The following is a 22,357-nucleotide window of genomic DNA, read 5'->3' on the forward strand; positions in this document are numbered from 1 at the left end:
TTCATGTCATCTACAGAGAAACTATTTTTCTTTTTCTTGTTGATCTATTGAAATTTATGGTATATTTTTTGGTATGTGATAGTTGTATTATGATTTGGTTTTTGTTATTTTTGTTTCCAGGCTTAATATTAAGAAGGATCGACCCCCAGTTCTTCCAAGAAGCAGAGGTCACTTAAGCCCTCGTGGAAGAACTGAGAACAATTATATGAGGCGAAAGACACACGGAGCTGCTTTAAGTGTGAACAATTTGCATATGCTTGATGAGAAGAGGGATATCTTTTATCTTCTCTCTTTTATACTTCATAATACAAAACCTGTTGGCCATCAGGTATGTTGCATTGATCATTGTGTACTCACTAGATATAATTTATTCGTATTGTTTTTTAGAGCTGACATGTTCCCCCTTTCCCTTTTGCACTGTTGTTGCAGGATCTTGTTGGTTTAGTAATCTCAATGCTACTTCTAGGAGATTTTAGTTTAGTATTACTTACGCTGCTTCAACTGTATTCAATTTCGATGATGGATGTCTTCCTTGTTTTGTTCATATTGCCTTTTGGTATTCTCCTCCCGTTCCCTGTTGGAATTAATGCTCTCTTTAGTCATGGACCAAGACGTTCTGCAGGCCTTGCACGCCTTTATGCTCTATGGAACCTTACATCTGTTGTTAATGTTGTGAGTTCTCTCTATCAGGTTTCAGCTGATCAGTTGCAGTTATTCTTTTACCTTATGCAATGGGACAAACGAGGTTTATTCATATTTTTGGTTAGGGGAATAGGGGGTTTAAAATAGGCTGGAAATTTTCACGGATGGGTTTAATGTGTAAACTTACAGAGGTCTTCTATGAACGTTCTCATTCCATTTTTTTAACTCCAACTAAACATACCTTAAAAGAGTTGAAGATATCAACAGAGACCCTTTCCCTTTATTTATTCATTTTGGATTTAGCATAGCCCTCTTTTCAAATCTAAGGGACTTGGCTGTTTCTTTTGTTACTAGGTCATTGCATTTCTTTGTGGATATGTTCATTACTACTCTCAATCATCTTCGGGTAAAAAACAACCCAGCACTCAGCCATGGAGTATTGGCATGTAAGTGTATTCCAAGCTTATATATAACAGTTTTTTTGCTTGGGAAATTTGATTAGTAGAACTTTTTCTCTTTTCAACTTTATGTGGATGCAGGGACGAAAATGAATGGTGGATTTTTCCAGCTGGACTGGTGTTGTGTAAATTGTCCCAATCTCAACTCATCAATTGGCATGTTGCCAATCTGGAAATTCAAGACCGTTCCTTGTATAGTAACGATTTTGAGCTGTTCTGGCAGTCATGATGGTATGTTCACAGCATATATACATATATTCAACAGTAACTCATTTCCTCCTTCCCCTCCTTTTCCCTTGATCTAATACATGTTTAATTTGAGTACGGCCATCTAGAATTAGGTCAAAGATTGACATAGAGATGGTAGGAAAACTCAAGGTGGGGAGAAATAGCACTACAGAAAATCCAAAGTAGAGTTTTAGAGGCATTCATTACTGTAACACCTGATGTTCAATAGTTTTTGTTATAAAAAAAAAGAAAATTTTCACCTTGAATTTCCCTACTGTGTAAATATAAAGTAAATAAGCACTCTCTAAATGTAGTTGTAGATTAGTCTTAATGCATACTTCGTCATTTTTGTTCATTTGGGAAATGCCCTCAAGTTTAGTAAAAATCAACCATGAGAATTTGGCAGTCTTGGAATAAGATTTTTTGAGCTTCAATCCTCCGCCAACCTTGCCACAAAAGAGAAGTTATTGTTTCATATTTGTTGTTTCAGCTGTTGGTCATTTTTTTGTAATCAAACTTAGTTATACTACAATTGTATTACTTAGCATTTTTGTTTTAGATCATGGTTGGTTTTCAAGATTACGATTGATTATGCTACTGTGTATTTAATTATATTTAGACAGCTTCAATTATGCAGATTTTAAAGCTTTATTGGGTGGGGTTCTGGTTTACGTTTCTAGATTGATGGGGTGAGGGAGGAGCATATGGGTCGTTGAGGGCTTGTTTCGGTTTCAAACAGTTGCCAAGCTTATTAGCTGTGCTTAAATGAGGGCTTCTTTTGTGCTGCACCTGCCCTTTCTCTAACTCTTTGTTTGTATCTAATCCTTGTCCAAGTCTTTGGTAATATCTCACCCAACTTCCTAGGTTTTCCTCACAAACTAACATATTGTCATTTAATATTATCATTTTATTTTCGCGTAACTCCGTTTGGTCTGGTTCTTGAATGAATCCCCGCAATGAACGGCTGCTAGAGTTCTAATATTCGCATTGTTAACTTTTTGTATATTACGAAGTAATGTTTCTATAAATTTTATCCTCATCTGATCAGGTTAACACAGCAGACCATTTAGAAATGGTTACGGTAGGATCAAAATGTTATACGTTATGTCTCGATTTGCATGGATTGTATAGTCATAACTAATAACAGCACGGTACGGTGGATGTGGCAATGTGGCATGTGAATTTGGAACTGAATGCGTTATGCGTTATTAGTGTGTTAATGCATTACAAGATACCTAATTTATCATTCGCCTCCCTTCCAGACTTAAAAAAAACAAAAAGTTTTGATAAGGATTTAGTTAAAGAATGTCCTAAGGATATTAGTTTTCGATTCAAATTTTCTACTCGTAATATTTGTTGGGCACTAGCTAATAAGACTCTTTCGGAATAATTGTGATAAATATTCGGAAGGGAAAGAAATGTTTTATAGGTTCCACGTAACAAGTTTAAAATGTACATCTCTTTTGATAAAATGTTCAAACATTAATTGTCAAAATTATTGGTTTAAAATTAATACTTTAGGTGAAATTTTAAAAGTAAAATAGGTATATAAAAGATGATATTGTAATAAGATTTATATCGTAAAATCGATAAATATAATAGAAATTTTGTAAATTGATTGAGTTATTTAAAATTGTAATATCAAAATATTTTATGAGTTAAATTGACATGCAAACTATTATGTTTCTAACAAGAAGCCAACAGCACTGAAGATATCATCAATCAATTTAAAACCCCAACAGGGCCTAACCCACCGATAAGCAAGCTGGTAATATTGAAAGCGTAACTTAATATTCTCAAAATGGATGTGAATCTCCATTGGTTCTCTGGCTTCCCATTCTCCACTGCATGCATGGGTTTCCCATCAATATACTAAATGAATGACCAGAAGCAAACTGTCTTTTTAGATAAACATCCGTGAATGAGTTTGCAAACATAGCTTGAGCCTCGCTCGGCAACATGAAAAGTATAAGATCCATCCATTTTTTAACAAGGGAAGAAACGGTTTCTCTAATAACCTTATCGCCAAACTAACTTGAGTTGCTCTAATAATTAGCTCACTAATTCGCTTAAGTATCGGACATTTAAATTTCGTCTTGTGCATGTGACAACTCATTGGTCAACAACACCCTTAAATAGAGCTCCAATTTGTAACAGATTAATCATTGGCTAACCAGACTGAAAGATACAGTGAAAAGTGAAAAAAAATAAAAGAAAAGAAACCTCTGCCAGAAGTGCTTGATTAAAACCACATGAATCCTGAATCTAAACAATCAATCCCCCCATTCTTTGGATTACAAATGGATCTCTTCCGAACCATCCCTCAAAATGTCCATTTGGAATCTAGAAGCATCCCATTAAATAATTATGATCAGCCTGCGCCACTTAATTTAATTGGAAACTCTTTCACTGCTTTGATAGAACCTCCCTATTCATCGTTTGATTTTCTTCCAGACTTTCTAGAACAAAATTGAAAAATATACCTTGGGTCTCCCATCAAAAGTGTAGGCAAATGTACATGTAGGTAAAATAACCTTGTGCCAATAAACCTTAGCTCACATGGCATATTTTTCTCTCTCCACCTCAAAAGTCTCAAGCTCAAGTCTTATTGAGGAGAAAAAATTTGGTAAATGTGAGGAATGTGTGGATATATGATGTGTATCTAAAATTGGAAATTGTCCAATTCATCTTAAGTACTTAAGATTAGGAGTTATTCAATCTATTGACCAAAAAAAAAAAACCCTTGTGAGTAAATAATTAAATTAGCTCTCGAAAGATCACTTATTCTTTAAATTAGTTTCCAAATTTTTTTTTAATCAAATTCGTCTTTCAAAAATTTTAAATTAGTCATTTTAGTCCTACCGTTACCAATGGTATCAAAATTTGATGATGTGACTCATCAAGTGACACCACAATACACCTAGTAGTCCTAAGACGAATTTGACCGTTACCCCATAACCTTGTGTTGCGCTTAGACTAACAACCTAATTCAAAAATAAATAAATGAATAAAAGAAGGGAGAAATCAGAGCTATTCGTTGCATATTGCGCAGTTTTAACATCTCAACTAGAATCCTATTTACATTTTGCTGAATCTTTTATATAACACACCAAGATTTACAACTACTATCTAGTATCTACATCTTCAAGCCCTATTGGCAGAGCGCAGAAGTCAGGCGGCTATTATGAGATGTGCCTCGTAATTTTGTACAAAATCAATTTCCATCTGCATCTCCTTCTCGAGCTGTCAAATTGGTTCTTTCTGCATCATTAGTGGTATTTTGATGCAGGTGGGATGGAAAAGCAAAGAGATTCTTTTGAATCTCATCGGAACTCACGAAGTTCGTTGTATTGCTGCCAGGCAAAGAACCAGACCCGACTGCTGTGACTTGGGTAGAATCAACATCACTACATCCTGCAGAATTTTGTACACTTCTGCTGCTACCTACAACAAGCATGTAGTAGTATCATTAAAAATCATCGCTTTCTATGTGTATTTACACTACACTTATTTTTCCTTAGATCAGTATGTCTAAAATAATGGGAGTATATAATCACGATGTAGGGTAGAAAAATATCATGAAAAGATGTGGCGATAGACAATAATGAGTGGCACTAAACTCTGGCCTAAATAACATTATTGTCGAGGACAAAATAACCTGGAAGAGTCGAGGCAGCAGGTGAGTTTGAAATTCCGGGTGAAGTTCCACTTCCTCTTTTCATCTTTGACTGCAAAAAAGAAATACAAGTTAGGAATGGCGGTCAAATGATTCTCTTACTTCAGGATAATGTCTGACATTGTCAACTAAACATGAAAGAAAAGATTCTTAATCCTTTAAATATACAAGACAACAATAGCCATAGAAGTACTGCATAATTCCCCACTGTCCCGTGGAGAAGTACTCCTAATTCATACTGTACGGTGTAAATCCAAGGTCAATTAGGAACACTCGAATGTCGAGCGTCAAACAACTCCAGCAGAGAAATTCAGTTAGCCTACCTTTGTGAATTCTTCACAATGCTTTACAACAAAGGAGATATTTGCATATCGTCCGTGCAGTAGAGCATATGCCCACAAAAGAAGCTTCCTAGGGATGCTCAGATCAAGTGCTTCAATCCCACTCATATTAGGGTTTAATGGGGTCTCTGCTGCTAATTGGTATGGGATCAAATAAGAGTTGAGCCCAGAGGAAAGCACCACAGAAGAACTCTCCCGGTAAAAATTGTAGCAAGCCCGGAGCAAAGTGTTTGCAGTTTCCAAATTTTCATCGGAAACTTTGTTGATCACTATATTCTTTATTTTTGATAAAATCGCGATCCATTTTGTTTCAATTTTTTCCAAATGAGTTGGATCTTCAAAAGTTGTACTCCATAATTCGTGCGGTTGCAAGTCAATACAGAGCAGTTGGCCATTATCCATCCCACCATCTGTTGAATTCTGAACTTGAATTCTATTCGGGAATTCACATGATATTGGAGTAATTTGTGCCAAATTATATATAAGAGTTCGACACCAAGCAACAGAAGAATGCCTGCATACTTTTGCACAACTACTATTTGAGAACTTAGGATTCTTAAATCGTTTCCTAATCTTCTCATTTATTGCTTCAAGGGTTTCCAGTTTTCCATTTTTCTCCAATGATACAATGTGTTCATGCAGATATCTGAAAAGATTAGAAGATTTGAATAAGCTTTTTCATTGAAAATAATGTTCAGCATTTATGCTTAAGGACGGTCATTGTTGTTCAACATTTTATTACCCGTATATGATACTCTCTGATGTATCTGGGCTCTCAATTTCAGGCAAGCTGCATATTTCTGGCCATAAGCTCCCTTGCTCCATGAACAAAGCAAACATTTTTTCTAGCACATTGTCAGAACATACTGGACCAGAGCTTAAAGTCTGAGAATGGCCCATAGCTGAAACCAGGGCTTTCAAATATCTTCCAATGGCCACTGGTACAATATCTTCAATGCATAGTGAAAACTGCATATATGGTGGAAGCCAATATATAAACACAACCAGGATATGAATCTATCAGATCAAAAAACAAAGAATGCAGAAATAACAGCAGCAATTCTACAAATCAAAATCTAAAACAATTCTCAAATATAAAGTGAATATGCATAAGTCAAATCGTAACTTCAGTTTAAGCAGTAAATCAAGCTCTTTGTGATTTACCCGCTTATCTCCTCGAAGAAAAACATATGCACGTTCAAGAGTACATCTATCTCCAGTCTCTTCCAATAGTTTGAGATAAAACAGCACATACTTTCGAATGCAAGTAATGAATTTTCGCGAACTTTCTGGCAAGTTAACCTCAAGGGATTTTTTGTTCCCAGCTGATCCTGGTGCCTTGCGCCTGAATATTGTAAAATTGAACATAGATTAGGGTTACTACTATGTTGTTGACAATATTGCTATATCCTTGCTCCTTCATAGTGTAACAATAAACAAGTCATACTCATATCCAATGCTTATTTTTATTGAACAAGGAAACCCTAAAGTTACACGACAATTTGGGTATGATTTCTTTCCAATTGGGGAGTAAAAGAAAGAGAATCCTTCCAAGAAATCACATCTTTAAAATATTCAAAAGATTGTTTTAAACAGCATGTTCAATGTAATAGTCATTCATACTTCAAAATCATCCATTGTATGAACCTTGAATCGTGTGTGGTAAAATTCCATTTTGTTCAAGTTCAAACTTGCAGTAAGTTAACAATAAAGGAGTAATAATAAAACCGTACCTTCCTTTTTTAACCGTGCTATCAATTTCCCACATATTTATTGTAAAGGATGAGCGTGAAGATTTGAAGCAGAAAGAAAGCTGATCCTTTGCTCTCTCTGTATCACCGCTCTCACCTCTTTTATAAAGCCCCTGAGCTAATATGTATCTGGCCTTATGAAAATGTTTGAGATCTCCCTCCACACAGGTTTCGAGGGCCGAAAGGCAATCACTATAAAGCAAAGACCATGCAGTCTCCAATTTGAGCAACCCTTCATTGTTAATTTCTAGAGAATTGGCCTTAATGCTTCTCTCCTTTTCATTTGATAATGAGCTATCCACATCACAAAGGATACTCATGACAGCATCTTTTACAGATTGATCAAACGAGTGTGATGAAAGAACCTGCCAGAGACCAAAGTGTTGCCAATTAAGATTAGGTGCACCAGATTCCCTTCCTAACTTAAAAATTAACGATTACAGTTGAAAGCACAAAAATATCTTGAAAAAAAAAATTGATGAACAAGAATAAATACATAATAGCAATAAAACAAAACATACCAAAATAGAGTTTAGTGGTCAGAAAAGGGAACAAAAATAAAAACCTTAAAAATCTCCAAATTATGTTTTCCACACTTCATCAGCAGCTTCAAACGTGAGGCATGCATCCTATACACAGGATCAACAGCTGATGTGTTCAAAGCAATGGCTTTGCTATAATACGTTAATGCAGTTTCATGTGAATATCCAAGCTTTTCGCTGAGTTTACCCAAGTAAAATGCATGCAACCAATCTTGCCTGCACAAAGAAATCAATCATAAACACCACGAAAGAACCAAAGAGACACACAATAATCCATGGGCAAAGAATGTATACTTCAGCATGAATGCTTTCTTGAAATGTCTCATTGAATTCTTGCAAAAGATCTTCCATGCTGCATCCTTTAAGGGCAAAACAGATCTCTGATCATAAAATGGCACTACATTCTGAAGGCTGTCATAGTATACCAGTGCCAGTAACTCATGTATCTCACACTGGACAACACGTTCACAGAAAAAGTTACAAACATAATCAATATGATTCAACATTTAAAAAGATTCTAAGAGTATGGTTAGGGTTAAATAAACACCGCACGCATACAATTTTGCAAATCCATAAGCACTTGTATGTTGGAGATATCACAGCATAAAAGATAATTTTTTTGTAAACTTCATTCTTCAATATTTTCAGAAATTCAATGGAACCGCGTAGCTAGCATGAACAACGACTGCCATAATCTTGATTTACCATGAATATAACATGTGGAAGGAACCTTTTTTTCCATAGAAATTCTTTCCTTTTCTTAAGTTTTGTTTTGGATTAACCAAGAGAGTAATACCCCAGGACAGGAACTATGCTCCTCCAGGAAACGGAAATTATAATAGGCTTCATCTCCCACTTAAAAACTAAAAAGCGTAAATACAAAGAATGTAAAACCTGTTGCGCAGAGGTCTTAGCCAAAGCTAAACTCATTAGCAGGCACCGTCTACTCCTCCTTCGGCTTGTTTCCACTCTACTGGATAAAGTAGGATTCTTCCGCCATGCCACAACATTTACATGCTTGCTGCCATCATTTAGCAACAAATCTACTTCCTGGCTCAGTACAATCAAGAAACATTCATAAAACCATATATGGCAACATATGTTGAAATAAAAAAAAAGGGTTGCCTGTTGCAGAATTTTCAGGGTTTACAGTTTAGTGAACCAATTATTATTTCTAACTTGCCTCATCGTAAATATTCCCAAGTCGCTGCCAGCTTTCAAAACGTAGAGGATTGAACATGAGATCATATTTAAAGAGCTTTGCATTTTGTTCAACAAACTCTTCTCCTTCCTTGGTGAGAACAAATCCAGGCCATTTATCTGTAGCACTCATTTCCTCAGATAGAGCTAAGAAATAATATAAGTTACAGTAGACCTCCAAATATGGCTCAGACCTGAAAACAAATACACTTTGGTTTAACCCTAAGAAGCTAGAGGCAGGGAATATCATGGATACATGGCATAAAATATAGAAGAGACTGGTTTAGCATAACAGTACTTTATAAATGTTTACCTCTTCAATAATGTTGTGTTGTACTGTACAAGTCCTCCCTTATCAGGAAACATAATCCTTGTTATAGCTTCAAGAAATCCATCAGATCCAGCATCACCTGAGAGTTTATCTTCACAAACATTCGGATCATCTAAGAACTTATCTATCAGGTTTCCTAACAACAGGTCCTCTGGTGGCAGCATAAAGTGCTTCCTGATGGCTCTTAAAACTCTACGTAGTTTGACCAATCCAGTCCTCTTGTAAATACAAAATTTTTAGCAAAACAAAATCAGAAACAAAGTTCTATACAACATTCTGCAAACAAACTGAGCCACAGAAATTAGAGATAGAGAGCACTCACAGAAGATGCCTTTGCATAGGGAAGTACATACTTGAAAACATCAGCACATTGTTCTTTGGTCTGATAATCTCCCCGGCTTGTATTTTTGTGCATCACTATATCATCATCATATGATGAATCAGATCTTAGATTCAATCCATATAAACAGAAAAAGCATTGATCTAAGGCACTGTCAATTTTTGACTCAAGTTCCTCCATTTCATCTTCTGAAAGTTCATTCCCATCAATCAATAGATTGCTTGGATTTTCAACCTTACTGAAACTGCTGTCAGTCCCAGCCCCTCCATGATCTTCACACACCATTTCCTTACTGTCTTTTTCTTGAACTCGGCAAGATGCAATCCTTTCTGATATTGTTCCTTCAGAAACCTCCTTCCCAGAATTTAGTTCTCCTATTTTTGTCCAATCCATCTGGACATCTAATATATCTGACTTTGAATCTTCTGCAGATGAATTTACAAGACTATTCCTGGATACCTCTTCACATTGCACGGATTCTTTATTTAGATAGTTAAAGCTGGACTTAAGCTTCATATCCAAGGACAAGAGATGCTTTATTGCAAATCTAAGAAATGTTCCTTCTTCACCTTTTCCACCTTCACCGACACAGCACAGTCCATACTCAGCAAGCAAGTCATGCGTTGCAACAATTAAATCAACCTGAGTTAAGGGTTCAGAAAAGAGTAAAGAGATGTTTTTAATTACCCAAAAGAAAAAACCATAATACAACCAAATCATTGAAAGTAATTTTTTTTCCACAGGATAGCTCACTTGAGTTTTGATAGGTGTAGCTGGGCTGAGATGCTGGAGTTTGCAGAAAACAACGGCTGCATCAACAAAATAGTTGTTTTCTTCTTCATCAGAATGTACTGGTTCAGAGGCTTTGTTACAGACAAGTAAGTTTGCAACATATCTCATGATTAACAATAATAGAGACTGCATTTGGAAAATGCTGTTTGTTGGAACTGTAAGGCCATCCTGCCAGCATAAGAACATTAATGGTTTCACTACAAGTGATATTTGATAGTTAAATATGAAAATGTGTCATGACTAAAACCAGGCTATGTGAACCAGATTTCACATAACACATATTGCGGCTAATTTTATTTTTTAAATAGAAAATGAGAAAAATGCAACATTTAGGATAATAAGATATCCTCCATAACTGAAGAGAAAAGAAAATGAATGACGTATAAAAGAGAAATTAGAATATTGCATCAGGAATGACACAATGTCGAAGTCTTGTCCCACTAGATGGGCCCAGTTCCATAGATGAGATTAAAGCATTGATTGACCGTCATCTCAAGGCAGCAGCTCATGTTAATTTGACATATACTCACACAGTTTGGACAGCAAAAATTGCTTACAAATGTTGGAAGACCTTAAATTGTTGCACAGTGAAAATGTTACTAAATATTGACGACTGATTAGTACATCAAACAATTAAATAATTAGGAAAAAGTTTACAGAACTCCCGCAACTTTGAGTTATGTGCACTTAGGTCATTACTATTTTGCACATTTTTAAAGTAACAGGACCAAAGTGCACGTAGCCAACTGATGGGGATTTTCTACTCTTGCGTAAATAAGTACTTCCTGCTATAGTAGGAGAAAGAGCAACAGGGTCGCAAAACTGCTGTGCAGACAAAGTTCTGTATCTTTCCCTTAAAAGAGTCCAATAAATGGATGTCTGTATCAACAAAACCATTTCAAAACATAAAGCAAAAACCAAATCCTGAATAACGTTATGAAATCCAATTGTTATAAACCCCAAATGTTACTGAGTGAAAACAAGCTGATAATTTGGATAACTAACAGCACTGTGAGGTAGGTTTAAAAGACTCTCTAAGAGGAGGAATACAAAAGGAAAACCTAAAAAGATTCAGTTGATAATTAACAGTCTCCAGTAAATAATTCCAAATCAAAGAATCAGACCCCTTTTTTTCTTTCGAATTCCATACGGAACAAAAGAAATACATATTAGAGGAAAAGAACAAGATAAGCGGGAGAACAAAGCTCCAAAAGTAACTTCTGTCCTTATTTTTTTTCTTCAGATTTGGTAGGAGAAAAATAATTTCAGAGAAGAAACACTCCATGGAATAGAAAAATTATAACCAAAACCATCATATATACCCAAAAGGATAAAATGTAAAGCAGAGCCAATCAGTCTCCTTGAATCTAACACAAGAAATCTCTCACTACAGGGGAAAGAAAATCATGACCATACACAACAATGAAGTACAACCTTTTGGTTTTTACATGCAATGAGAAATGTTTTACCATGTTGACAATATCTAGATGTTGCTGTGAACATGAAGGAAACTTAATTACATTTGTAGTTCATAAACTTAATCCTGGGTGAACAGTGAGAATATTTTTCTCAGAAACTTGCTTCATGGCTATCACAGCTTAGAATCCTAAACTAATGAGAATGATATATACTTACAGAATCTCCACGATGGTCAATAACTTTCTTCACTTGAGAAATACAATCAGAGAGTGCCTTCACTTCCTGTGCAACCAAGTGACTACAATGCTTGGTTGAACTTTCATTTGAATCAATCTCAAAATTAGGAGATACCACTAAGTCAATAGTTTGATCAGAAAATTTAAATGATGTCATACATTTATTTAATCCCATTATTGCCATAAGTATTTTCAGCTTTTTATAGTGGCAATTGAAATACATTTCTACATCCATTGGCTCTATCTTCTGACATGCTTCTATTAGAACATCTAAAGCCATTAGTTCAATGGAAGTTATTTTTTCATCTTTTTTATCTGGCACTGTAAGAGAAAATGCATCAATGTAGACATCCTGTGTGGAGAATAGAAGTGGAGAGAGCAATGATATACACTCCAAATACTTTTCTTGTTCCATCAACTCAATGACAGAATTTTCCATCAAGAAATTGACCTTTAATATATTGATCTCGTAAAGAACTCTATCAATGTTCAGCTCTTTTACGGCCTTGCAATGCATACGACGGACTGAACATGGAGAATCTTCCATAGTTTCCCGCTTTGCCAAAAGTGACAAAGAAATACAAAATTCTTCACAACCTTTTGCCCTGTTACCATCAAAAACAGACATTCTCCCACTTAGCCAGAAGAATCGAACCCAAAATGCACTATTCTCCATCAGAAATGAGCTGTCTGAATTGCTCTCATTAGAGGTATCAACTGATATTCTATCCATCCCTTGGAAACTACCAAGCAAACCTTCATCTTCATTCAAGGCATGTTTCAAGTGAAATGGATAATCTAGAGCTACAGACTCTATGATCTTACAGAGATGATAAGATGTCTCTGACATATATTCTGATTGTTTAGAACCAGGGGAGGAGCATAATCCAAAGTCATGATACAACTCGGCAAGAAAAAGACTACATTCAGCAGTTCGTTCCATTCCCCAATGCCGTGTCAACCTTTCTAACTCAAGAAATTTGACAAAAGCATCTTGATATAGGAGGCCTTGTCTTGCAACCTCTTCCAAAAGCAAGTGCCCCATATGATAAGCACCGTAATTTTTTGAAGTTTGTAATAGAAATGCACAAACATTATTATTTTCAGAATTTACTGAATAGGATAATGCACAGTTATCACTATCAACAATATCTGGACTACCCAATCCACGATCAATGAATGGCTCTAAGTATTGAATGACAACCTTTGCCCGGTCCTTGCCACAAGAATCTGATTCTTCTTTCCCTGGTTTACGACTACGCAGCCTTTCTAGTCGAGAACTTCGCCTTTCATGTGGTTGTTCTTCTTGGATATTTGCTTCTTTACCTTTAGCACTTGGCCTTTCTATGTTACCATCACGCGAAGCACTGCTTTCACCACAGGGCCCTACCCCTTCCACGGTATTCATAGCAGCTTCCAAACAAGGTAAGCTTATGCTTAGTCTAACATCCGGAGAGATGCACAATTTTTCAGGGTTTACATCAGAACTTTGTAGGATTTCCAGCAGGGCATCAGCCAAAGCCACCCAGGAAGCTTCTGTCAGCTGCAGTTCTCTGTTCTGGTTTGGCTTTTTGAATGCAACACCCTCATCTGCATTCTCATTACTAGCTTTTCTCTTATCCGGAAATTTGAGGCGCACATGTTTTGGTTCAAGTTTGTCTATGCCTCTGGGAGCAAATGGCAATGGTTCTGACTCTTCAATGGTATTTTTAACATGCAATGCACGAGAATGTGATGGCCAGTGCCTCAAAATCAACTCAGTGACAGACAAGCAAGCAACCTCATCGCCAATAGCAATAAGAACTTCCAAAAGCTTTTCCATGCAATTCCCTGTAGTTACATCAAGGGCAAAAGATCACGAAGACATATACATATGTAATATGTGCATTACGCTCTATGTAATATGTACATATTTGGAGGGGATGACATGCACTGAATTACTATTGAAAAGAATGTGATTTGAAAAGAACTTTCAGAGCAAAAATCTTATTATAAGAAATAACTACCTCACCAATTTTGAAATAACTAGTTTTGCTTGAGTAAGAGGGTGATCTTCACATCGTAGTAAAATTTCAAACTTGAGACATGATAGTCATGGTGCTTAAAGGGGTAAAAGGGCGTCAATGCCTGACCTAATATCCCGTAACTGTAGGAGCCTTGTGCATTCGGACTCCTCTACTTATTTATGTTTTGGTAGGGTTAAATAGAAATTACTTGAGTGTATAATTACAAATTAACCTCCAAAAAAGGAACAAAGTTGAGCTATGTTTAAACGTTATGGTTGGAGTGGTTAATCCTTGTAAAATAATGTCAAATACGTAACATAAATTCTCCCTGATGTCCATTCAGTCAGAATAAATGAAAAATTACTTCTTGCTGAATAGCATTTCACATTTCTCCAGATATTAATTTCATATTTGATGCCAACTGAGAAGGAAATAAAAAACCAAAAGTAGTTCTATTGTCCATAATGCATTTGAACACTGCAGAACAAAGAGACTGAAGGATACACTCAATTGAAGGACAAAGATCATACAGAAGGGAAACAAACTCTGAATTTCACAGCCGGGAAATACTAATGAGAGCTCAACAAATAAAACCCCAACCAATGGACATAATTAAAAATATACAAGTGCTTACAGTTATTGGGGCTACACATGAGGCCTTGCTCAAATGCCCAACGGGAAATACTCAGTAAGTTCATTGAGCATGACAATGTTCCCAGCTGGTTCCAGACAACAGAATCTTTTGAATCAATCTCGACAGCTTGAAGATAACAGTGCAGAGCATTCTCATAATGTGCAGAACCTAGCTGAAGAAATACAGTGGCAAGGTTCTTCAGTGCCAAAAATCTGTGGAGAAAATCAATAGCTAACAGTCACATATACTTAAAGAAGAATATTGTTCAGAAGAGAATAAGAATAATATAAGCACGTGGGAGGCCAAAAACCCAGTTGCATAGAGAACTGCAACATGAATGACACAAGACATTTGTAGACATGTATTACACAAGTCACATAGGGCCTCGAAATCCACATCAAGCAACCCTGGCCAAGCACTTGGAAAGCACAATCTAAAAAAGTCAAAATTATGCCTATGTATGAAGCTATGCAAATAGTTCATACTCATCTGTTGATGGGGATTGCCAACCTTTGCTTTTGTTGTGTGAGGCTATGCAACCATTTTTACGAAGACCCACAGTGGTTTTATGACTAACATCCACCACCCATGCACTTTGTCAAAATGCATAAAGTAACAAAATTATCAGAATATCATAATCATGGTGAGCCCTTAACCCATGGCAAAGGAACTCATTGCAATATACTCGTGCCCAATGTCACTCTAACAGACTAAATGTTGAAAGAGGAGGTTTATATGAGAATACAATTACAGAACAATTGAAAACACAACATGAGATAGAATACAATACATAATAGAGTCAAGAACAAAACCTTAGTTGCAAAAGATGACTATCACTGACACTGCTATCCACCTGATGACAGAAAATACACCATTAGATCATTGTACTTCCAATTTAAAACGAAAGTGTATACAACCATGGAACAAAAAATATATGCACTAGGTGAAATCCAAAACCTGTGCATTAGCTAAAAGAGGATCTTTAAGTACTGATTCTAATAACTCGCGAGCCTTTTGGTAGTCTTTAGATTGTAACTTGAGTAACCCATCATGATAAGTTTGAGTCAGATGAAATTCCTGAAACAGCAGGGAAAAGAAAAATGATGCTGAATGAATAATGCTATGCAGCACTTGAGACACTCGGATATGTCGATCACAATTTCATAACCCTAGATTTTCAAACAGTAACAATGATTATAATTTTTTTTTTTAAAAAAAGCACATGAACAACAAGCCACGGAACATTACTACCTCAATGCTACTAAGATTATGAAGAACCCTAGTCACTGAACCCTAAACTGAATTTCCAATATAATGCCATAACCATTTATCATAGAAGTTAAGTAAAAAGGAACATGCCTGAGCTTCTTTGGTAGGAGCTAGTGGCTCCCATTTAGCTTTCGGGTCAGTATCATTGATAGCTGCAATTGAGAACTAAGAAGAAAAGGAAAAAAAAAAGGAGCTCTTATCAGATTCCAAATCGAAAACTTAGCATTTCATTGAAGACGAAGCTGGTGAGAAACGTAGAAGCTATCGCAGTAACGACACGATAAAGACGAAAATGCATGTACCATATTCAATGTTCAGAAATGCAAAATGTTAGTTTGTCACTGTTAGATCATCAATTTTTTAGGGTTCCAAGCTTCGATTTCAGTCTTAGCTTTCGAATTTTTTTTCTCTCTCCGTTTCCGGTTGTTTTAGCTTGTAAGCGAGGGAGAGCGGGCGCGCTCTCAGAACGGCCCTTCAACCGTTTAAGAAACGACATCGTTTTAGGGATTCTTGCTTTTTTGTCATTTTCTGTTTTTTTATCATTATTTTAGAAATACAAAAAGGAAAAGTTTAGGGACAGCAATTTTGTTAAATTCTGGCCAGCATGTAACCAGCAAAAAAAAAGTGAGCTATTGAATGAAATTTCACACCATATTATCATTGATAATTATTTGATAGCTACAAATCATAAAAATTGCTTGCCCTAACATTCTTCGTAGAAAAAAGTGCGAGAGTTCATTTGACTTCTCATTTTTTTTAAACGCCCATTCCAAACGACGTCGTTTTGATTTTTTAATTAACAAAAAAAAACCCTGGCTGAATCTGAAGCACCACCAGAGACACTGTCACATAGAGGCAGAGCTGGGAGCTCACCTCGGTACCGCCACTGCATGCTCGCCGCGCCTCCCTCCGCCTTTCCTCCGTCTCAGTGAGTGGTTGTTACTGCTCGTTCCTCGTGGTCCGTGCCTCCGTGGTTATTGCTGCCTGCACGCTGCCGTTCGTCGTCCACCTTCCGGAATCGATTCTGCCTCTGCAACAACAGGTAACCATTTTATTTTTTTTCCAGTTATTCATTGATGTTATTGCTGTTAATTTTATTGTTGCTTGGTTTATGATGCTGATTAGAATATGGCAGTGGTTGAAATATTGAATTGGTTTTTAAATTTGTTTATGAATATGAATATGAATATGCAGTTGTTTTGCTGATTATGAATATGCTGAGTTTTGTTGATTGTTGAATTGGTTTTTGAATTTGTTTATGAATATGAATATGCAGTGGTTTTGCTGATTATGAATATGCTGCGTCTTTGTTGATTGTTGAATTGGTTTTAGCTCCTTTGATCTCTTTCATACTTGGATTTGTTGAGTGGTTTTGATTGGAAAGTGTTCTGAATTCACAGTTTGTTGAAGTGCCAGTTATATGTTTTTTGATTGAACTTTTGAAGAAAATAATGTTGGGAGGATTCTATGTCGCTCTATTTGTAATATTATTCGTAGTTAGATAGGACTTGGTTGGTGTAAAGCCTCTCTAGAAAATATCAAATTTGAACTAAATTGTTTAGTTGACTTTGTCAGTGTGTGCTTGAACTGAAAACTGTATGCAGATAAAAGATAAAACGTTTTTATTTTAACTTTCAAATCAGTTTGAGCTTAACCAAATTAATAATTTGACTGTCACCAAAAAAAAATTAATAATTTGACTGTTAGCACCTTTTTCGTCAATCAAGTGTGCAATGCCTTGATTTATTATCTTTTTACCTATTTTTGTTTTCCCTTCCCTTGATTTTTAGTGCTTATGGCTAAGATTTTTTCAATTCCAGCTTTTAAGCTGGCATAAGTCTATCTTCATCAGCAAGGAGTGAGCTTTTTACAAGTTCAAATACATACTTGTTTTTCCTTTTGTTGTTTTGTTGAACTTCTTGTCTCAACGAGACTTTTGTTAATTAATATATTGTGTGACTTTAGTTTATGACTTCAAAAAATTGAACTTGTATTTCAAATTTTAATTTTAAGTTTTTTACTATTTTATATTTTTATTTAAATAAGACTGGTTCAACTGTGATCCACCGGTTGAACTAGTGACCCAATAGCCTGATGGGTTCGATCACCAGGTCGGTTCTTACACCTATGGGTATAATAACTAATTAACTATCAAATTTTAACAACGGCCTCTTTTTCCCTTCACCCGGTTTTGGCTTCTCTAAGTTTTGCATTTAAAGGTATGCATGTTTCTACCGCAACTGAAGATTTTAGTGTTAATTTTGATATGACTGGAATGAGCTTAGAATTTTTTATTTTGGTTCTGTCTGTAAATCATTGGCGAAATTAATTGAGTGGAAACTGAAGAGAAGGTGTTTGATAAAAGGCCTACGGAAAACTAGTCAAGGACATCTTCTTCTTTTCTTTTCTTCTTTTCCCCTTCAGCTGGGGGCATTTCAGCAGGTTCAATCCAAATTAGTTGCCAATTCTGAAGCTGCATTATCATGTCTTTTTTATTTCTCAAAGTATTCAAGAGGCTACTGTGTGTTATTGTTCTGCCTTTGTTTACCTTTCTGTGCGGAAGTTGTTAGTTACTTAGTTTAGTTAGCTCAGGGATCTGGAATCAAACATTGTGTTCATAAGATTGCTTTAGTAAGGGAGAGAATTGCTCACTCTCCATCCCACCATGATAATCAAGTAAATTCCCAAGCTCATTTTGGCCAAATACAAGAAGGACATAATCATTCTTCAAGATTTGATTTGTCTATTTATTTCATAGTGAAGGGCAAACTAGTCTAACTAAACAAATTTATCACTCTCAAATCGTAAAATCTTATATACATGTGATGTATTCTCCTCTTTATCTAGTCTCAGGTGACAGGTGGTGCAGTTTCATAAAAACAAAAACCAACAAACATGCTAAATTCTGCATACTATTATATGGTCAAGTGTGTACTAAAATACTGAACATTTTCAGGTATCGGATGAAGATTTGGATGTCATCTTCATCATCTACCCATCACATTTATATGTGTAATATGTTTATTCTACTTTGCATTCTCCAGATCATCATAAAGGGCCCAGCCCTCTGCTTTGGGAATATGTAAGCACCATATAAAAGTCCCCAGTTATGCTTCCATTATAAAATTTTAGAAATGATTGCATTAGAAAAGAGTTTTGGGGTAGCACCATCTTAAATAGTATGGATATGTTTGGAGAAGTTTTATTAAAACTCCAATAAGAAAAGTGGTTCAGATGGAAGACGACCTAAACAAACTTTAGAGAAAATTGTTAAAAATAGATTTAAAATATAAATAGTTTAAACATATATCATTTATGTAGGGCATTTTGACATTGACTCATGTAGCATATGATTTATTATGATATCGTTTGATCTATGTAGTCGATTATGTCTAAATAGACAATCAATAAGACAAGACTTTGTTGTTAACTAAACATACAATTTTTTTCTTCTTTTCACAAAGGAATATCTTTACCTGAGACAGTTATTTGCCAAACATGCTTTTGGTTTACATTCTACATATCAGAATTCTTGTTGTGAACTTAGTCTTAAGGTCAAATGCTCACTGTGGCAGGGATGAGGATAAAATTCTGAGAGTTGGAGAAGAGCTTGAGAGAGAAACGTTGCTATTACAAGGTGGCTCTCGCTTTTATCAATTAGAGAATCTGAGACCACACACTTGGTATGAAGTGAAGATATCATATCCAGCTTCTGTATGTATACATAGCATACCTTCATTAAGTTCTTTGCATGGAAATCTCTACTCTGGAAACTGACATATACAAAATTAAAAAACACCAGGTACCAGCTATTTTCTCCATACAACTACTTAAATCGAAATTGTTGGTGAACAGTAACAGGAGATTACTCAACACTGAGAAGCTCATTTTCAAATCCTATGGTGATGAGGTCCAATATTTAATATGAAATATGGTAGTTGAAATTTCTTAAACTTAAATGTATGCATGTGCTTAATTTTATTGTGTTCTGCCCTTGCAACATTGACATAATTCAGGATAAACACAACATATTATTGGTAACTGTGGAGCCAGAGGGGTTTCCAGCAATACCACATGTACAAGAGAGGGAGTTTATTATCTTCAACATTGGTAAGCTTTTTTGCAAAGTATCTGTATTTGCAATCTATGTATATATGACGTATCCCATTTGGTCCTTTTCTATTGTCTCCAATTATTTATTCTTTTTTTTTTTCTAACTACAGATATATAAGAACTTTCACACTTTTAAGTTAAAATTATGTAATTGCCATAAACATACTAATTGCTATTAGTAGTGGCTGCATCCAAAGGGGTTGATTGCATGCCTTCATTGAATTCTCTTTCATCTTAAGATATTTACATTATTTCCATGACTTGTCCTCATGGAATTCTGATATTGATATCTTGTATCCTCCTCTTTTTTTACTACAGTCTGTGACGAACTGTTATTAGGCATACCCCACAAAGCTTGGTGGGTAGTGGCGCTGGCATTACTCTGTCTATGCATTGCATTCGTCATCCCTTCTTTTCTTCCACCGTATTTGTTACCAAAAAACCAAGTGTCAAGGTCTACTCAACATGTCTCAAAAACTTTTTGACAAGTGATTGTGATTATAACATTATTTGAGGCACACCTACATATTCATGTTACACTGAAGACAAATTTGGAATCCACCAGGTTCTTTATATACCCCCATCATATTTTAGATGTATTCTGCATGCAAGAAACAGAGGTTCCATTTTTACTTTTGATGATGATGCTCCTAACATTATTTACTACTATTTTAGAAATGCGTTACTTCAGTTTTGTTTCTGATTACCAATATCTTGCATGGCTTTGAATTCACACATGGATAACCTGGTAAAATTTTTTTGGAGGGGTGACAAATATTTTTGATAAATCAAAAAATCATGTGGTTATATTTTAGCTTTTTGAAAAATTAAGAATGCTTTTATAAAGGTAGTATTGCCTTTTTGAAAAATTAAAATGCTTTTGAAAAAAAAAAATAAGTTTTAAGATACTATCTTTTTGTTTTCTAAAATTAAAATATAATATTAATAAAAATACATATTTTTTCTTACCTCGTTATTATTTTATTATATTTTTTCTATTAATGTCACTTTAATTATTAAAATCAATTTCACAAACATAATTTTTAACACACACATCTGATGTATATTTTTGCTTCCCCTACAGCTAGTTAATAGAGCAACAAAAATGGTGAAAAAGGAACAGTTCTAAGAAATAATCAAACACATATCTTAAGACGAGGAAATATTCTTACAAGAGTTCTGATTTATTAACATGATGACTACACAAATAAAGTGAGAGATTCATCCTCAGAAACCAACAAAGATACAATAAAAAGTGAAAAGACAAATACAGAATATAACACTGGACAGTGGACACAAGATACAAACATGATAACGTGACATGAAACTCCAACATGCAAATCTCAAAAGGGTGCCTATGACTTCGAGTACCACCTCCAACCTCACTCACCCACACATACACACAAAGCTTCCATTTTTCATCATCACAATGATGATCAATACCCTTGTGTGCCCTCCTGAGCCCTACCAGCACCAGCATAATCCTTGGCCCTGTCCTTAACATCCCTAGCCTTATCAGCAATCACCCCTTTAGCATAATCAAGCCTATCAGAGCCAGCAGGGTGTTTCCCAGTGACATAGCTGTACAACCATGACAATGCAGCAATGGCAGCAACACCACAGCCACCAGAGAACAAGAATCCACCAGCAGCCAGTGCAAGGGTTATGGCAGCAGGGACAAGGATAGGACTGAAGATAACAAGAAGTGGTGTTGCAATGATCAAACCTATGACAGTTCCAGTGAGGATCAACCCAGACAGGATCAAGAATGAGACACCAATGGCTGATGCTGTCATGAACTTGATGGCTTGGCGTATAGGTTGGTTAGTACTGGGGTCATAGGAGGTTCCATAAGATGAACCATAGGTGCCTCCTCCACCATAGGATGATCCATAGGACCCTCCTCCTCCATAGCCTGTCCTTGTTTGATCAGACATAATGGTAAATGGGTTTTGGTGGCTGGTGACTTTTGAGAATTTTTAGACAAGAAGTGATGGGGTTTGAGGAAGAGTGAGAGAGAAGTGAAGGGAATGTATAGCAATGAAGGGAGGTTAAGCTGGCAAAAGGGGAGGGTGCATTGCTGTGTCGTGGCGGCTTTGCATGAAACTGAGGTGGAGGTGATGCAACACCTGTCCCTTTAACTGACTGGTGTCTTCTAACACTGATCACCATACATTGTTACATTGTTACATTGTTACAGGACCCTTTCTCTGCTGGGGACCATGGCATGCTTTCGATAATGGTAATTTTGATATTTTTTAATAGAGTTATGTCTCCTTTTCTTTGAAATAACTGTCTATTTGGGAAAAAAAATTCATAACATTAATTAATTAACGGCTTAATTACTCTGATGAGTAAACCATAAATAAGTACTTGGTT

The 22,357-nt window shown here is 35.8% G+C and overlaps 4 protein-coding genes across 8 annotated transcripts in view; 2 read left to right on the forward strand and 2 right to left on the reverse strand.

The window, feature by feature from the left end:
* The window catches only part of LOC107606271, a 10,964-nt gene extending 8,655 nt beyond the window's left edge, over positions 1-2,309 (forward strand). Inside the window, exons 19-23 of the mRNA XM_021106575.1 lie at positions 120-328; positions 430-672; positions 997-1,088; positions 1,182-1,331; positions 2,009-2,309. Of these exons, the coding sequence (XP_020962234.1) occupies positions 120-328; positions 430-672; positions 997-1,088; positions 1,182-1,329 (692 nt within the window). The 3' untranslated portion in view covers positions 1,330-1,331; positions 2,009-2,309. The remainder of the gene's footprint in view (positions 1-119; positions 329-429; positions 673-996; positions 1,089-1,181; positions 1,332-2,008) is intronic.
* LOC107606272 lies at positions 4,314-16,340 on the reverse strand. 2 transcript variants are annotated; one of them, XM_016308308.2, is made up of 20 exons: positions 16,168-16,340; positions 15,956-16,030; positions 15,554-15,673; positions 15,409-15,449; positions 15,082-15,189; positions 14,597-14,808; positions 11,937-13,786; positions 10,263-10,469; positions 9,492-10,151; positions 9,152-9,387; positions 8,822-9,032; positions 8,533-8,688; positions 7,933-8,090; positions 7,662-7,854; positions 7,079-7,461; positions 6,510-6,690; positions 6,088-6,314; positions 5,328-5,991; positions 4,987-5,056; positions 4,314-4,772 (listed from the first exon to the last, which is right to left on the reverse strand). In XM_016308308.2, the coding sequence occupies exons 1-20, from the start codon at positions 16,168-16,170 to the stop codon at positions 4,543-4,545; spliced, it is 5,985 nt and encodes a 1,994-aa protein (XP_016163794.1). In that variant the 5' UTR covers positions 16,171-16,340; the 3' UTR covers positions 4,314-4,542. The 2 variants fall into 2 exon arrangements, with proteins under 2 accessions (XP_016163794.1, XP_016163795.1); XM_016308309.2 differs by lacking the exon at positions 15,082-15,189.
* On the forward strand, positions 16,618-21,294 carry LOC107606273. Of its 4 annotated transcripts, XR_002350595.1 has the most exons (7): positions 16,618-16,907; positions 18,822-18,947; positions 19,441-19,579; positions 19,668-19,775; positions 19,882-19,975; positions 20,297-20,543; positions 21,063-21,294. XR_002350595.1 is itself a non-coding variant. In XM_021106578.1 (6 exons), exons 2-6 carry the CDS (start codon positions 18,829-18,831, stop codon positions 21,068-21,070), a joined length of 468 nt encoding a protein of 155 aa, XP_020962237.1. In that variant the 5' UTR covers positions 16,618-16,907; positions 18,822-18,828; the 3' UTR covers positions 21,071-21,294. The 4 variants fall into 4 exon arrangements, 3 of the variants coding, with proteins under 3 accessions (XP_020962237.1, XP_020962235.1, XP_020962236.1); XM_021106578.1 differs by lacking the exon at positions 20,297-20,543; XM_021106576.1 differs by lacking the exon at positions 21,063-21,294 and having other exon boundaries at positions 20,297-20,688.
* Positions 21,112-22,007, reverse strand: LOC107606274 (oleosin Zm-I). The gene has a single exon (XM_016308311.2). It carries the CDS (start codon positions 21,913-21,915, stop codon positions 21,415-21,417), a length of 501 nt encoding a protein of 166 aa, XP_016163797.1. The 5' UTR covers positions 21,916-22,007; the 3' UTR covers positions 21,112-21,414.

This window comes from Arachis ipaensis, chromosome B07 (genome assembly GCF_000816755.2).
Source record: "Arachis ipaensis cultivar K30076 chromosome B07, Araip1.1, whole genome shotgun sequence".
NCBI lineage: Eukaryota > Viridiplantae > Streptophyta > Magnoliopsida > Fabales > Fabaceae > Arachis > Arachis ipaensis.